The sequence below is a fragment of the Vombatus ursinus genome, unplaced genomic scaffold (assembly GCF_900497805.2).
Source record: "Vombatus ursinus unplaced genomic scaffold, bare-nosed wombat genome assembly UNPS02014822.1, whole genome shotgun sequence".
Taxonomy (NCBI): Eukaryota; Metazoa; Chordata; class Mammalia; order Diprotodontia; family Vombatidae; genus Vombatus; species Vombatus ursinus.
This window is the reverse complement of record NW_020954600.1, coordinates 11,938,326-11,956,205: the sequence shown is the minus strand read 5'-3', so window position 1 is coordinate 11,956,205 and position 17,880 is coordinate 11,938,326. Positions and strand designations below refer to the sequence as shown.

The following is a 17,880-nucleotide window of genomic DNA, read 5'->3' as shown; positions in this document are numbered from 1 at the left end:
CTCTCTCTCTCTCTCTCTCTCTCTCTCTCTCTCCCTCTCTCTCTCTCCTCTCTCCTTTCTCTCCCTCCTTACTGTTCTGTGTCTCTCTTTTACCATCTCAGTTTCTTTCCCCGCCCTCCTCCCTCATTCTTTGCTTTCCTTCCTTCCTTTTTTTCTCTCTCTCTTTCTTTCTTTTCCTCCCTTTCTCTATTTCTTTCTGCCTCTCCCTCTCTTCCTCTCTGTCTCTCTCTGTCCTTCTCTGTCTCCCTGCTGCCCCTCCGTGTGTGTGTGTGTGTGTGTGTGTGTGTGTGTGCCTGAACTGTCTCTCTTCCTCCCTCTCTCTCTCGTTCTTTCTCACACTGTCTCCAATTTGTGGCTATTTCCCCTGGCACTGCCAACCAGTCTAAGACAAGGCAACGCTGAGCCCCCTGTGCCATCTCCTCCTCTAGATTCATAAGATTTAGATCACAGTCAGAGGATTCTAGATTCTGAGCTGTAAAGAGACTTGCAGACCACCTAGTCACTGGATCATAGGTTCAGACTGAGAAGGGACCTCAGAAATCATTTAATACAACCCTTTCTTTTTACAGATGGGGAAACCAAGTCAAAGATAGTTAAGGAACTTGGCCAGAGTCACACAGGTAATGTCACTCAGGATTCGAATTCCTACCCTTTGATTCTTGAACCAGCAATTTTTCCCCTTTATCATGCTGCCTCAACCTACTCATTTAACAGATGAGTCAAATGCAACCCAGAGAGGTTAAGTTACTTCCCAGTGACACACAGCTACTAAGTACATGTTGAGAGCCAAACCCTCCAGACTCCTTCTCTTCTCCCAGGGTTACCACTCTGGGCCCTTTCTCTCTTCACCCTTTTTCAGTCTCCTGCAGGTCCCAAACCCACCTCTCCCCATCCACACCATAGTATGGACATACATTTTTCTTCCTCCCCACCTGCCTCTACTCAAAAAGACTCTAGAGGGAGAAATATTGGGGAAGATAATTCTAGCACTGGCCATATGTTTAAATAAAGACATTTCTTTGTGTGAATATTTTAAAATGTAAATTATGCCTTCATACCACAGTGTGTAAGTTGTTTGGGCTCCTTAAAAATTGGAGATTTCTGGTCAACAAAAATACACTTCTGTCTTAGTTTTTGTTTACCAAACAGTTTGGGCAAAAATGCAAGGAAATGCTGATGAACTGCTGACTGTCCACAAGCCAGCTGTTGTGCTGGACAGATGACAGCCCCCCTCCTTCTGCCAGAAGCTACTGGTCTGCCTAGCCTAGAGTAGAATCTTGTAAAGCACATGAGAAGGTGCTGACTAGGGCACTCCAGGCTACGGCTGATCTTCCCTGGGGTAAGGATACATCATGGCACCAAAAGTCAGAAACATAAGGTGCCCCAGAGCAGGAAAGTGGGAGATCAGCTCCTTCTCAAGCTAGCCACCTACTTATGGATGCTCCAACCATGACAACCTGTGAAACAAAGGAAAATACAAAACAGTTCTCAGTTCTGAGCGATACCCTACTGCTTCTTTTTTTATTTTTTAGATTACATTTTATTTTATTTCACAGCATATGTGACTTAGTAATATGGTGATTTAAAAATGTGTTTTCTCCTTTAAATCCTGTACACTTAACTCATTATTTTTTACTCTACATTCATTACCAATAACAGTCATATCAATAGCAGTCCTACCCAATCAAGTCAATGAATTGAAATAATTTTTAATTATTTTTAGCATTGTATTTTCACTATTGCTCTCTGGCAATATGGTTCAGCGCCTGAGTTTAATTCAGAGTGACACCAATCTGTGGCAGGCATGGCCAAATGCAGCTGAAACCAGATTAAAATATAATTGGGAAATATTTAACAAAAGAAATAAAAAGACAATAAAGCATAGATAATGGTAATATGTGTTTTTTGGGGGATCCTTTTGTATGGCTTGGTGGCTTCATTTCTTTTTGAATTTGATATCATAGCTCCACAGCAACAAATAATATTGAAATAAATGTGGCACATGGTAAATATCCTGTGTTGTTAATTGTTTTTAAGCTAATCCTTCCCTCCCTACCTCTACCTACCTACTTACCTCCCTCCCTACCACGACCTTTTCCATTGAGTAAATTTTCAAAAATAAACAAAAATTAAAAACAAAACATCTAATGCTGCATTTTGTTAGGTCATATCAGTTATGTCTGACTCTTTGTGACCCCATTTGGGGGTTTTCTTGGCAGAGATACTGGAGTGGTTTGCCATTTCTTCTCCATCTCATTTTACAGATGAGAAAAATGACTTGCCCCAGGGTCACAGAACTAATGAGTGTCTGAGGCCAGATTTGAACTCAGGTCTTTCTGACTCTAGTCCCAGTGCTCTATCCACTGCACCACTTAGCTGTCCACATAGCTGCATAGTGCCCCTTTAGTCTCCCATTAGATATATCTTTCTACATTTTAAGTTCATCACTTCTCTGACAGTCTCTCATGTACCTCTGGAGATAAAATGGCAAGGAGTCTGCTTTATCTTTATTTTTTTGGATTCATGGTTTCTCACTGTGTTGATCAGAATTTAAAAGCCTTTCAAAGTTTTTGTTTTGTTTTTTCTCTATAGTCTCATTGTATAAATTGTTCTCCTGGTTCTGCTCATTCATTCTGCATCAATTCATAGAGGTCTTTTTAGGTTCCTCTGTAACTGTCCATTTTGACATTTCTTAATATCCCAGCAATATTTCATTAGAGTTGTGTAACACAATTGGTTTATCCATTCCCAAAGGAGGACACGCATTTGGTTTCCAATTTTCTGCCACCACAAAAAGAGCTGTTATAAATATTTTTGTACTTATAGCTTCTTTATCTCCTTCTTTGATTTCTTTAGTCCATTAGATTGTAAACTCCTTGAGGGCAGGGGTAGTCTTTTGCTTCTTTTTGTATCCTCACCACTTAGCACAATGTCTGGCACATAGTAGGTGCTTAATAAATGTTTATTGATTGATAAATAGATCAATTATAATGATATAACTGGGTAACCCTAAAAATTTGTACCTTGTTTCTTCTTCAAACAGTGACAAATGGTGGAAAAGGAGTCAGAGGGTTCTTAAAATCAAATAGTTTTTAACTTTTAGACTGGACAAATCATTTTATCTTGAAGTCAGAGCTTCAGGCAACTCTCAAAGACTGTTAAGTTGTGAAGAAGTCACTCACCTACATTGGTGAAAGAAATTTCCTCCTCTGCGAAATCCCAGTATCAGTGAAATCACAAATCCAATTCTTATCCTTATACCTATCGGTCCTAACAGCCCATGGTGCTCCAAATGGGAGATTCCTTTCCAGTAACCAGTGAACTGATATATTGACTTTATTTGGTTATGTTCCTCGAAACACAAAATGTCTTCAGCACTACAATGATGCTAGTCAGATACTGAGTTTAGTATGTACAACTCATTCCTGACTATCTGCCTTAGAGGTGGCATGGCCCAGCAGAGAAAGGGCTGGATTTGGAGGAAAAAAGATCTGGGTTCAAATCCTATCTCTTTTACTTCCTAGCTGTATGACCCTGGGTAGTTTAACCCCTTTGAACTTCAGTTCTCTAGTCTGTAAAATTGGGGGTGGGGTAGATGGATGGGTGAACTTTATGGCTTCTAAGGTCCCTATCAGCTCTAAATGTATGATTCCAAACTGTGTCCTTTTAATTAGATTTTCAGCCACTTGAAGGCAGAGGGTGTATCACATGTAGCCCCTAGTATAGTACCCTATGAATATCAGACTCCATAAATGTCAGAGAGAGAGAGAGAGAGAGAGAGAGAGAAAGAGAGAGGGAAGGAGAGACAGAAAGAGACAGAGAGACAGAGGAGGGGGAGAGCTCTGCTATTGTCTTCTCTTGGATATTCCCTGCCTCTTACCTTGTATATATCTTGTGTGTTCATTGTTCTTTTTGTTTCCCCCATTAGACTATAAGCTCCTTGAGGTCAGGGACCTAGTTCTTACCTATCTTGTTCTCTTCATCCCTTAGCACACTGCTTAGTACATAGTAAGTGCTTAATAAGTGCTCACTGACTGGCCAACTTGCCAGTGACATTTTCTTGGTCTCATGGTCTCAGAGGCCACCAGTTGATCAGTCAAGTTGACTGAGCACTTTGTTCATATTACATTCTTTTTCCTGTCCTGCGGGTACAGGAGGAGGGAAGTGAAGGGAGGGTGTTTCAGAATCTCAGAGATGAACCCATAACTGAAAATTGGGTCACTGTACAATGTGGAATCTTGGGAACCTCTAAAGAAGGGGAGCTCATTACCTTTCTAGGCTGCCCATTACTCCCTTATCTATCTTTGATTACCAGGAAGTTGTTCCTTCCAGAGATCCTAAAAAATAAAAATAAGGAGGCAGTCTGGGTCAAAGTACTCCTTTGAATGTCTGTCATAGACCAGCCTTGAGTCTAAGGATAAATTAAATAAATTCAAGGTGAGGGAGGAAAGTGAGGGGGGGAGAGAGGTTGTTTCAGTCAAAGGTCCATCAAGTCTCCAAACTCCAGATTAGTTGGTTTCCATCCAAATGATTTCCTAAATTTCATTTCAGTGTGTTGTTGTTACAATCAGTATTTTATTTTGACCTTTATACAACACTCTTCTCTGATACCTCACTGGAGGTAGAGGTGACCCCAGAATCTCAAAGGTTGTTCAATTGGGAGCACAAGGTGGGGCAGGGAACTATGCCTTATTCCTCTTTGTATCTCCCACAAGACCATGCTAGGTACCTCATAAATATGTGCTGAATGATGGAATAAATGCCCTTGGAGCAAGGGTCATGTTAGTGGGAACTGAAATAGCATCTGTGAAATGATGGAGTTGGGCTCTGGGATCTCTAAGGTCCCTTCCAGCCTGGAATCCTATGATTCAAGATGACTGCACAGTTCCTTAAGAAGTAGCCAGGTGAATACATAGTGTGCTTACTTCCTTAAAAGAATTCTATTCCTGGCTCCTCCTGAATAGTAGTATACATTTGGTATTTTGCTTTATAGTCACAAAATGTCTTATGCTTATTTTTATTTCTTTTGTTTTTGGTTATTTCTCAAAATACTTAGAATGTTACAGAGACATGGATGACTGAGTGGGTTTCATAAAGGGAGAGTATTTATTCATGAGAGTATTTATGGTCTGGAAGCCATACTTTTCAAGGGAGATGAGTCTCATGGGGCTCTGATTTGGAGTAATCCTGGGAAATTTCTAATTATCTGAAAGGATCAATCATCCAAATAAAGCACTCATTTAATTTCAATTTAATTTGAAATATAAATGTGTCTCCTCTCTCTCCACCATGACAGAAGTAGAGAGGGTATGTCATGAAATTCAATAAGGATGGGCATTATAACTTCCAAAAGGTTGCCAATCACTACCTAAAGCAGGAGTTCCTCACCTGGGGTCCATGGATAGATTTCTGGGGGCCCAGGAACTTGGATGGGAAAACAGTGAATCTTTATTTTAATTAACCTTTATTTGAAATTTGCAATTTCCCTTGATTATTTAAAACCATGATTCTGAGAAGGGATCCATATTATTATCTACATTCCAGATGAAGGAACTGAGGCTCAGAGGGGTCAAGGAACTTGCCCATGGCCACCCAATCATTAAGTGTCAGAGGTGGTATGTGACCCCAAATTTTCCTGGGGCCAAGTTCAGTTCTCTGTCTACTATGCTACTGCCGTCTTTCATTCATATAGTGCCGTTGGCTCTTCAAAACCTTCCATTCTTTCTCAAAACTATCTGTATTCTCTGTAGATACATAGATAGATGGTAGATAGATGTGGATAGATAATAAATAGATAAATAGTAGATAGATAGATCAATAGATGTGAATAGATGATAGATAGATAGAAGATGGATGGAGGGATGGATAGATAAATAGATAATGGATAGAAAGATGTATGGTAGATAGATGTGGATAGATGATAGATATATAGATAGAAAGATAGGTGATGGAGAGCTGTGGATAGATGATGGTTAGATACATGTAAATTGATGATGGAGACATAGATAATGGATAGACAGACAGATAGATAGATAGCTAAATAGACAGGTAAATAGAATGCATGATCATTTACTAAGTTCTTTTCAATGTTCTGGGTACCAGGAATACAAATACAAGCAAACATCAAACTCTCTACCAGGAATGTGCTGGAGCCAGCTCAAACTGGCTCAAGAATCAATTGATTAATTTTCATTGTGAGCACTTATACCTTGGAAATCTGCAAATGCTACAATGTAGGGTCTGGTTTATTGTTTTGTTGATTGTCTAGATTTAAGAAGGCAATGGAAAAGACGTGAATAGTGCAGACTAAATCTAAAAGTGTGTCATGCATGTGCTGGTTGTTGCACATTTATCAACACACCCTTCATCTCTGCCCTCAGGGAGTTTACATTCCAATAGTAGAGGACATATCATATAAAATGGGGGGATGAGGAGAAAGGTACCCACAAAAGAGTGAGGTTTCTGGGAAAGTGGTGAAAAGGTCTGGAGAGTAAAGAGTAAAGTCAGGAGAGAAGTAACCATGGATTGGACACCTTAGGAAATGGCGGTCCAGTCCAAGGACTGACCCAACAGAAAAGATATTTAGAGAGATGGTGTCTCCAAGGTGAAAAGGTTGCTGGGGAGGAGGCAGAGAAGTCCATAGAGTGAGATAGAAAGCCAGGAGTTTCTACTCCATTCTATTGTATTTATGACCATATAAGGTATCATCCCATTTTATTTTGCTTGTTGAAAGATAATACCTTACACTTGTATATAGACATGTTAGATTATTAGCTTCATGAAGGCAGAAGCTAATTCCTCTTTGTTGGTGCCTCACTCCCAAGAAGTCTTTAATAAATGCTTACTGACTGTTTGAAAATACCTTCCCTTCTAATTCATCCCATCAGATCAAGGCAGCATCTTGTTGTCCCCATGTTACAGATAAGGAAACATCAGGCAAGTCAGAGCCTTTCTGCACTTCACCCATGGTATTAGAATGTTAGAGACATGAGGGACCTTGGAAATTAGCTCGCCAGGGAGGAGAAGCAGCTGGTCTGTGGTCACATAGCAAGGAGAATCCAGGTCTCCTAATTCCCAGCCTGGTGCTTTTGTCCCTTATGGAGTTAGTAGCTATAATCCTACTAAAAAAACCTCCAATCCTGTTTTGAAAATTATGATGGTACTTTGAACAGGATGATAACAAAAACTTCATTCACAGCCACCATCTTACTGTGTCTTTTAAAGGTCCCGAGGTCACTGATCCCCAGGACCCAAGGCCAGGCATTGATGTGACCAGAACCACCCCTGACTTCAGTGGAGCCTCTTTCTTCACATGATCCATTCCTGTCCCCTCGTTATGGTTTTTATAGACATGGAATCCAGCAGCACATTATTTTTAAATGTCCTTCCATTACGGATGCATTTGCCTTCATTGTAATCGCACGAAGGATAATGAATACATTTTGTGTTCCCGCAGATGTCACCACCATTGCCGATGCTCTCTTCTCGTTTATGTGGGTAAATGGATGCTTAAAGTGTTTCCTGAGCACACATTACTCCAACAGGAATGAGGGATGGTAGTGCCATGTGGATGTGGTGTGTGTGCACACACACGTATGCCTGCACATGTTTAGTTTGTGCCAAGCCCAGAGATCATGGTGGTCCAAACTGGAAATGTGTGTGTGTGTGTGTGTGTGTCTGAAATGAGCATCTAGCCTCACTGACAATTCCTAGCTGGGAGGGCAAGGGCAGAGTTAATTTGTTCCATGTATGAAAGGTACGTTGGTTTTAATACTCTAGGTGTTCCACTGTGATTTAGCACTGGGCCCTAGTTAAATAGGGCAAATTACAGTATTCCAGCACACTGGCCTCATTAGACAGGACCCCCTTTGGAATCACTTTCACCACTTTCCTCCCTATGGCAGGGGGTGGTCCTTGACTCCCTGATGGGCAAAGCTGCAGAGGTTGCCAGGAAATATTCACTAGATGCTAGCAGGGATGCTAACAGTCATCTGTGGTGGGGAGGGGTGCAACCTTCCCTGAACCATGAGGCTGACTAATCAAGAGACAGATGCCTGCAAGAGAGCAAAATGGACACAGCTTGAGAGAGATTATCTGAGTCAATGTATGCAGCAAGATGGTATACAGGAGAGTAGGGGCAGAATGGTGATGGAGACTGAGGCATCAGAAATTCCAGGCCTGGGATGTTGAATTTCATAGAATCTCAGAGTTGGGAGAAGGAAACCTATACTCTGAGGCCCTCCTTTCCTGACTGAGGACTCCCTCTCCGGGACCATTATTTTAGAAGAGACCCTAACCATTCTTCATTTCACTCCTACCTGGACTCCTCCTTTTCTGGTTGTCAGCTTGACCCCACTTTCTCTGAGGGCCTGAACCTCCTCAATTCCCACAGCCTCATTCTCCATTCTATATAGTACCAATTCAGGTGTGGTCACCCTAAGGTGACCATGGTGATTTTGCCCCAAATATCAGAATTCCTAGTTACCACACTGCTCCCAAAATATCCTTTTCAAGGCGTAAGATCCCAGAAGAAGAAAAGAATTTGAAGCGATTTCATGGCAGTCCCAGTATCAGGAATCTCTACTCAAAGGTTTTACTCATTCCTTCTAAGAGGGCAGCCAAAGAGCCTTCAGTGTAATTAGCTAGAATACCTACTTCACCTCCAGGGATGAGGAACCTGTGGCCTTGAGGCCACATGTGGCCTTCTAGGTCCTCAAGTGCAACCCTTTGACTGAATCCAAACTTCACAGAACAAATCCCTTTAATAAAAGGATTTAGGATTCCTAAACCACCTAAATATGCAGAAGCTGCCCATTTGCTTTAAATTACTTGCTGTGTATTACATATTCATAGAGCTCTAATTCACATTGGAGAAACTGAAAAGGCAAGGGCGAGCCAGAGACAGACCAAGCCACCATCTTTCTCTCTCCTTTCTATATGTGCCACACAATAATCCTGCCCATTGCAGGGAGCCTAGAGTTAGAATGGTTTTGCATTTATCTCTGAGTAATACCCTTTTAGTTTTCTGTACTAGCTCTCTCCCACCCCATCTAGGAGGTGATTAAGAAGGTAAAATGAAGAATAAATGACTTCTAAAGTCTCTTATAGCTTAAAATCCTATGGGCCAACAAAGGTAAACATATAATCTCATAAATAATATATATATATCTTATAAATATATAATCTGCTTTTCTGCCTTGTAGGACTGCTTGCTTTTCCCCTAATCTAGTGTCTAATTTCCCACCTCAGTGCTTTTGCACAGGCTATCCTTCATGCCTAGGATACACATTCTTGAAACTTCCATCTTTTAGAATATCTAGAATCCCCTAGAATCTAGAATCTAGAAGAATCCCCACTTTCACCTATGGGGAGGGAGTGGTGATCAAGAAAGGCTTCCTGGAAGAGGTGACATCTCACCTGGACATTGAAAAAAGGAAGACCTTAAGATATGAAGAAATGGGAGGAGAGTCATTTCTAGGCATGGAGGCTGATATGAGTAAAGACATGGAGGCAAGAAAGGCCAAGGTAGGGAATGGAAAATAGTTTAATTTGGCTAGACCACAGTATCCCCAGCATCTAGTACTGTGTCTGGCATCATAGTAGGCACTTAAAAATGGTAGTTGATCGATTGATTGAATGAATGAGGAAGTTTTTTGAAAAGTGACGTGATCATGGCTAGATATCAGAAAGATTATTCAGGCAGCAGGATGTCAAGAATCATTAGAGAGTAGATAGACTAGAAACCCAAAGACCAGTTAAGATAATACTCCAATTGTGTAAGTAAGGAGAACTGAAGACTTGAACTTGAGTGGTTGGACTGGGAATAAAGAGGCCCACTATATCACATGTATAGAAATGGCAGACTTCAGCAACTGACCTAACGTGTGAGATAAAAGAGAGAGGAAAGTATCTCTTGCTACTCTGGAAAGATCATCTGAGCTTCTGCCTTGAATGGGCATCATTGGCTGACTTGATTAAAGCAAGGAGAAGCAATAGAGTCCCTGGCATCTTCAAGCTGGCCCTATCATTCTGGTGTCCCGGGACATACCAGTAAGAGAAAACATGGGAAGAGAGGGAGCCAATGGGACCATAGTGACTCTTTTGATTCCCTGCTATAGCTTGTTAACAAGATTTTACCAAGCCAGTCTCTAACCTGAGAATGATGAAACAGCAGACCAGAGACAAAATGTCAATAATCAGGTAGCATTTAATTAATTAATTTCATTATGACCAACAGATTTGCAAATCGGGAATTCTCTAGATCAGAATTCCTCCTTGCTGAGGTGAAGTCAGAGATTATATACACAAATCACAATGGGAAGGGAGGGGAGAAAGTGGATTACAAACAATTGTTCCCAGGTCCAGAGAGGTTTCCCATGACAAGCCCACGAGTGGAAGACATACAAAAATTCTGGAGTCCTGTGGGAGCAGTATTGGGGGTCGTTACTTGGTGGGTCACAGGACCAGAGTTAACAGGTTCTACAATCTTTGATTCACCTCATTTACGGTACACAGACACAAGAATGCAGTGATTTGTGAAAGCATTGTCAAGGGTTTGATTGATCATTTCAAGCTGCATTGTAAGTCTGACTCCTGAGCTAGAAAATAGAAAAGGCAATTGTGAAAAATCTAATCTATTAGTATATTCATTACACATATCATATCGATTAATATGAAAAATCATAATTCCCTTCACAGGCTGTTGAGGGAGGCAACCAGCTCATTATCTTGTGTGTGCTCTGTCTATCAAATCTTACTTATCCATATCTCCATTCATAAGCCAGTTAGAGGAGCCAAGATGGCAGAGTAAGAAATAAGTCACTCTCACCCTCCCATATTAACCTCTGAAAGCCCAGAAAATATCTCCCCAGGAAAAACCTTGGAATAGCTGAACCAGAAGAAAGATGGGGTACAACAGTCCCATAGCTTGAGGGAATAATGGGAAAAGCCCTTGTTGCCCTGGGGGAAGGGGAGCAGTACAGAATGGAAGGCATCCCATAAGCATGTGGATTCAGGCATGTGGTCACCAATAAGACCAGACTGATGCCTGCAAGTCATGTTTAATGACTGCTTTCTGGATACTTCCTTCTGCCCCCATTCTCTCTTTTCTGTGGGTGAACCTGTTACAGATATCATAGCTTCTTATCCTCAGGATTATTTCATAACCTACTAGAGTGGCTGGCCTCAGTTTTTATTGGCGTTTCCATTTTACAGACCGGGAGACTGATTCACCACAACTAATGTGATTTGGCTGCCATCTCTCTGGAAAATGGTGGCCAAACTGACAGCAAAACTTGGTTTTATGTTTCTAATAGAGGTTTCCAATGTCCTAACTAGTTCAGAATCATTTCCTGTTGGAAGATTGTAAACTATTCAAATCAATTCGGCAAGCATTTACTTATCAACACCCACTCTGTACCAGCTGCCATGCTAAACACTAGGGATATAAAGACAAAAGCAAGACATTTCCTACCCTCCAAAAGCTTAAGTTCTACTGAGGTGATGGGGGTGGGGGAAGGGGATGGTGCAGAGTAGTAGGACAAGACAAACGCACAGATAAATAAATACAAGGTATAAATAAAGTAACCCCTCTAGCTCCAGGCATTGTCTCTGGCTATTCCCTTATGCCTGGAATGCTCTCCCTCCAACTCTGGTTACTGACCTTTCTCTCTTCCTTTAAGTCCCAACTAAAATTCACTTCCTACAGGAAGGCTTCTTCAACCCTTCCTAATTCCAGTGCCTCTCCTCCGGTAATTATCTCCTATTTATCCTGTAGATAGCTTGATTTGCATGTATTTCATTGCTCATTGTCTCCCTCATTAGATTGTAAATTCCTTGAGGGCTGGGACTGACTTATGCCTCTTTCTGTATCCTCAGTGCTTAGCACAGCACCTGGTGCATAGTAGGTGTTTAATAAATGTTTGTTGATTGATTGATTTTAGGGGGGAAAGAGCATGAATGATTAGGGGTATCAGAAGAGGCCTCATATAGAAAGTGACATCTGAATTGTACCCTGTAGGAAGCTAAAGATTCCGAGAGGCTAGGCTGAGGAAGACGAACATTTCAGTGTGGACACTGACACATAGTCTGAGGGCAAAATCTCAGTCAGTCCTCTTGGGAAGGAAAAAAGGTAAAATCTTCCTCTAATCATTGCAGGCTCTGCAATATTACATGTGCTAGAGAGAGGGAGAGAGCACAATGAAAAGTCATCTTTGAATCCTGTCTCTGACACTTACTGCTTGTATGACCTTGAAATAAATCAAATTTCCTCTCTTACAAGGGATAGGACCCACATCATAGCCAGGGACCCTTTCATCTGTCACAGAACACAATCTGAATGCAGGTGCAGTAGTGAAGAGAGAGGGGACATCCATCCCTCATGCCCAGATCCCGTTCAGGGTTGAGGGGACGATCTGGCCAGGAGTAGTGCTCCAGAGAACCCTACTCTGATGCCGATTACTTGTGTGATCCTTGACAAATCACTTAACCTCTCCAGGTCTTACTTTTTTCATCTCTAAAATGGGAGGGTTTGACTGAGCTCCCTTCTAGCTCAAGGTTTGTGATTCTATGCCAATGGCATGCTTGGTTGGGGCTAGGCAAGGGAGCAGGTCCATGACATGTGACAAGTTTCCAGAAGACCATAAGGCACAGGGATAACTTTCTCTGAAGAACTACAAGGAGACAATGCATGCCCCACCCCTGATCATGTCATCATCCTAGAGCAAAGTCCTGCTCACCCAACCCAAGTTATAGCTCTGATGAAATATTCTCTTAGTGGGACTCTCATTTCTTCTCTCTCTATAATCTCTTGCTTATTATCTATGTTGCACATATAAGTACATTTTGTCTCACTTGGCTAGACTGTAAACACCTTGAAAACAAGGACTGTTTCTGTATTTTTCATTGTATTGCTAGTGCCTGGCACATAGTAGGTGTTCAAGAAATACTAATTGGTAGGCATGGAAATCATAACATTTTTGCTTAGGAAAAACAATTTCTGTCTTGAAAATCCTCTTAAACTCTTTCATGTAATTAAAAATGGAGAGCAGAAGAAACAATAAACTGTGCCCACACTCACAGCACAAGTTTAGTCAAGGCAGCATTGTAGGCAAGAAAGGTGTGGACCAGTCAGACTGAAGCTGGTGAAAAAAGTTGGCTCTGGTGGGTTTGTTTGTTGCTGGTTTTTTTGAGTGTTCTATGATGTTCCTGTTAATCTCAAAAAGTGTTTCAGTATGAAATTTGTTTTAGCATCAAGGCAAGGAGGAAAGGGAATTCAGGGTGGAGGAAGTTGCCGTGTTATACCCAGAGCTGTAAGTAGGGCAGGATGAGGAGAAAATGAAATGTAAAGGGTGCTGACAATACCCTGGAATCACTGAGTTCGGCAGCTAGTGACCAAGAATAGCTAGTTAAATGAGGAAGCTGCTGTCCAGGTTCCTTCCTCCCTAGATGGCCCCAGGTGAGAATCTCCCCAGCCCTGCCCTCTGGCAGCAGCCTTTCCAGCACCAAGGACAGGTCTCTCACCACCTCTACCCAGGGCACTGAGTGCTTACCCCCAAGCACAATTAGTGCTGCCTACCCCCACCTATATACAAAAAAAAAAAAAATAGATAGATGAAGCTCTTGTTTGTGTATCACTCACTCAATCAACCAGCAAGCATTTATTACACACCACACACTAAATGCTAGGGATACAAAAGCAAAAACAATCCTTCAGAACAACTTGTTTCCTCTGATAGAATGTATGCCCCTTGAGGGCAGAAGTAGGGCAAGAGCTAGGGTTGGAGGTTGTTGTTATTTTGGGGGTTCTTGTTTTTTTTTTCCTCAGAAGCAAAAGTGCACAAGTAGATAAAGAACTGGCCTCAGAATCCACAAGACCTGCATTCAGATCCCACAAATCTAGCTCAGACGTTCTGTCAAGTAGAGAAAGAGTCCTTTTTGGGAATTTCTCACATCAATAGAATCACAGATCTGGTCCTGCCATCACCACCACCACCCCCCCCCCCCAGAAAAAACCCCAACACATAGAATAATGCTTGATGCATAGTAGGTACTTAATAAATGCTTGTTTATTGATTGATTGTTTACATTCCCATACTTTCCTGTTATCCCTGTTCTCCACCAAAAGGTGTTATGTTTGTCCTTCATTCTGGAAGAGGGCCATGACATCAGGGAGATGATGACATGACTTGCAAATGACTTTGATTTGAGTGAGGAAGGGCTGTGCAAGGTCATCAGCCTCACTTTCTCCTCCAGAACCATCTGGGTCTGTGGCCAGATATTCATCAGGATGACTGGAGATAGCCCAGCTCCACCAAAAGTAGAAAATAACAAATGGGCATTCTCTGACCGGTAAGAAGTGTTGAAATTAAACTCATAGGAAATACTGAAAATGAATTCTAAGACAGTTGAATAAATTTATAATTCCCCCTCCAAATGCTAGTGACCTCCACCCTCCCCCCAAAATTAATCTTGTATCAATAATATATATTTATTTATTTACTAGAGAAGGACATGGCAAACCATTCCAGTATCTTTGCCAAGACAGTGTGGTCCATGGGATCACAAAGAGTCAGACACAACTGAACAACTGAATAACAATAACAAATTTATTTGTTTATCTATCAATTTGTCTATTAATCAATATATTTATTTGTTTACTTATTTATTCATTTTTGAATTTATTTAGTATTTTATTTTCCCCAGTTACGTGTAAAAACAATTTTTAACATTTGTTTTTAAAAATTTGAGTTCCAAATTCTCTCCCTTCCTCTCTTTCCACCCTACCTCATTGAGAAGGCAACCAGTTCTATGGAGGTTATACATGTGTAGTCATGCAAAACATTTCCACATTAGTCATGTTGTGAAACAAAACATAGACAAAAAAAAACCCTCAAGAAAAATAAAAAAAGTTTAAAAAAGTATGCTTAAATCTGTACTCAGACACCATCCCTTCCCTCTCTGGGGATGGATAGCATTTTTCATCCTAAGTCCTTCAGAGTTGTCTTGGATTATTGCACTGCTGAGAATAGCCAAGTCATTCACAGCTTATCGTCTTACAACATTGCTGTTACTTTGTACACAATACATTTTGCTTTGCATCAGCCCATGTAATTCTTTCCAGGTTTTTCTGAGAGTATCCTGCTTATCATTTCTCAGAGCAAAATAGTATTCTCTCATAATCACATACCACAATTTGTTCAGCCATTCCCCAATTGATGGCCATCCCATCAATTTCCAATTCTTTGTCACCAGAATAGAGCTACTATAAATATTTTTGTACATACAAGTCCTTTTACTTTGGGTTTTTTTTTTTTCTCTTTGGGATACAGACCTAGTAGTGGTGTTGCTGGTTCAAAGGGTATGCATGGTTTTGTAGCCCTTTGGGTCATAGTTCCAAATTACTCTACAAAGTGATTGAATCAGATCACAACTCCAACAATGCATTAATGTCTCATTTTTCCCACATCCCCTCCAACATTGGTCATTTTCCCTTTCTAAACTATTAGCCAATCTAACAGGTATGAGGTAATGTCAGAATTGTTTTCATTTGAATTTCTCCAATCAATAGTGATTTAGACCATTTTTTCATATGGCTATACCTAGCTTTGATTACTTCGTCTGATAAATGCTCATATCTTTTGATCATTTATCAATTGGGGAATAGCTTTTATTTTTATAAATTTGACTCAGGTCTCTATATGTTTGAGAAATGAGACCTTTATCAGAGAAACTTACTTCTAAAATTCTTTTTCATAATTACTATTGCTAACTGTATTTCCCTCCATCCTACTTTCCTCTTGTTTCTTCTATTCTCTCTCCTTTCACCCTGTCCCTCCTCAAAAGTGTTTTGCTTCTACCTTCTCCCCCAATCTGCCTTTTCTTCTATCACACACTCTTTCTCTTATCCCCTTCTCCTCCTACTTTCCTGTAGGTTAAGATAGGCTTCTATACCCAATTGAGTGTGTATGTTATACTGGCCGCACACCGACCTTCTGCCAGCCGTACGCCGGTACCCACTTCTCTTATAAGAAGCACACTACCAGAGTCTTACTCACACCCGAGTCTTCGGTCCTCAGCCGGATCACCACACGGAGATGAGCCATCGGGAGGCGCCAACACCAGAGCTTTATTCAGAGGCCAACACAGCAAGCCATCATAGCAAGCCCAAGCAGCAAGGCCAGAGCAATAGGGCAGGAGCCAGGAGAGCGCACGCGTGTGATCTGACCACGCTTGTTCTAAGTACCTACCTAGCCCCTCCTCCCCAGCCCGCTTACTAGCCAATGATTGTAGGGTCAGATACCGGAAGGGGCTGTCTGAGTTTAGCACACCAAGGGGGGGGGAGTGACGTAGGAGGCTAGGACCGGATACGGGGAGGAGGCATCTGGGATTGACGCATAGACAAGAGTACGTGACCTAGGAAGTCAGACTCAGGAGGGGTCTGGGGTCAGTGCTGCACAAAGGGACCCAGGAAGTCAAGAAGGTCACAAGAGGTGTCTGGGGATGATGTTGCATATAGGGAGGGGACTAAGCAAAGGGAACTCAGTCCTCTGCCATCCCACTCCCACGTGGCACTGCCCCTTGCCTCAGGAGCTCAAGCTCTGGCTACTTCCTTGTACCCAGCTTATCTCACAAAGCATTGCCCACTGCCTCAGGGCTTCTCTGTATCCAGCCCATCCCAGTTCAACACGACTCTGCCTACCACAGCCCCTGCCTCGATTTCCAAAATACCCAGATCTTACCCTACCCTTGCCACAGCGCCCAACCTGGTAGCTGCCAACATCAGACAGTCCCTCACAGTATGTTATTCCCTTTTTGAGCCAATTCTGATGAGAGTAAAGTTCACTCACTCACCCTCACCTATCACCTCTTCCCCTCCACTGTAAAAGTTTTACTTGCCTTTTTTTATGTGAGATTAGTCATACCATTTTACCTCTCTCTTTCCCTTTCTCCCAATACATTCCTCTCTCATCCCTTAATTTTATTTTTAGATCTCAACCCTTCATATTAAAATCACACCCATGCCTTCTGTCCATATATCCTCCTTCTAACTGCCCTAATAATGAGAAAGTCCTTATAAGTTACAAGTACCATCTTCTCATGTAGAAATGTAAACAGTTTAACCTTATTAAGTCCCTTATGATTTCCCTTTCCTGTTTATCTTTGTATGCTTCTCTTGAGCCTTGTATTTAAAGTCAAATTTTCTATTCAGCTCTGGTCTTTTTATCAAGAATGCTTGAAAGTCCTCTGTTTCATTGAATGTCTATTTTTTCCCCTGGAGGATTATACTCAGTTTTTCTGGGTAGGTGATTTCTTGGTTGTAATCCTAGCTCCTTTGCCCTCCAGAATATAATATTCCAAGCCCTCCAATCCTTTAAGGTAGAAGTTGCTAAATCTTGTGTTATCCTGACTGTGGCTCCATGATACTTGAATTGTTTCTTTCTGACTGCTTGCAATATTTTCTCCTTGACTTGGGAGCTCTGGAATTTGGCTATAATACTCCTGGGAGTTTTCATTTTGAGATATCTTTCAGGAAGTGATCAATGGATTCTTTCTATTTCTGTTTTACCCTCTGTTTCTAGAATATCAGGACAGTTTTCCTCGATAATTTCTTTTTTTGATCATGGCTTTCAAGTAGTCCAATAATTTTTAAATTCTCTCTCCTGTATCTATTTTCCAGGTCACTTGTTTTTCCAATGAGATATTTCACATCATCTTCTATTTTTTCATTTTTGGTTTTGTTTTATTGTTTCTTGATTTCTCATTAAGTCATTAACTTCAATTTGCTTGATTCTAATTTTTAAGGAATTATTTTCTTTCTTTCTTTCTTTCTTTTTTTCTTTCTTTCTTTCTTTCTTTCTTTCTTTCTTTCTTTCTTTCTTT

General features: G+C 41.2%; 1 protein-coding gene across 2 annotated transcripts in view; it reads left to right on the top strand.

Moving 5' to 3' along the window:
• TRIM44 (tripartite motif containing 44) overlaps positions 1 to 17,880 on the top strand; it is a 171,877-nt gene that overhangs the window by 112,379 nt on the left and 41,618 nt on the right. Inside the window, exon 5 of one of the 2 annotated variants that reach the window (XM_027837658.1) lies at positions 7,225 to 7,358. The exons of the other annotated variant lie outside the window; for it this stretch is intronic. Within the exon in view, the coding sequence (XP_027693459.1) occupies positions 7,225 to 7,240 (16 nt within the window). The 3' untranslated portion in view covers positions 7,241 to 7,358. Of the gene's footprint in view, positions 1 to 7,224; positions 7,359 to 17,880 lie in introns of those variants that run through there. 2 annotated transcript variants of the gene reach the window in all.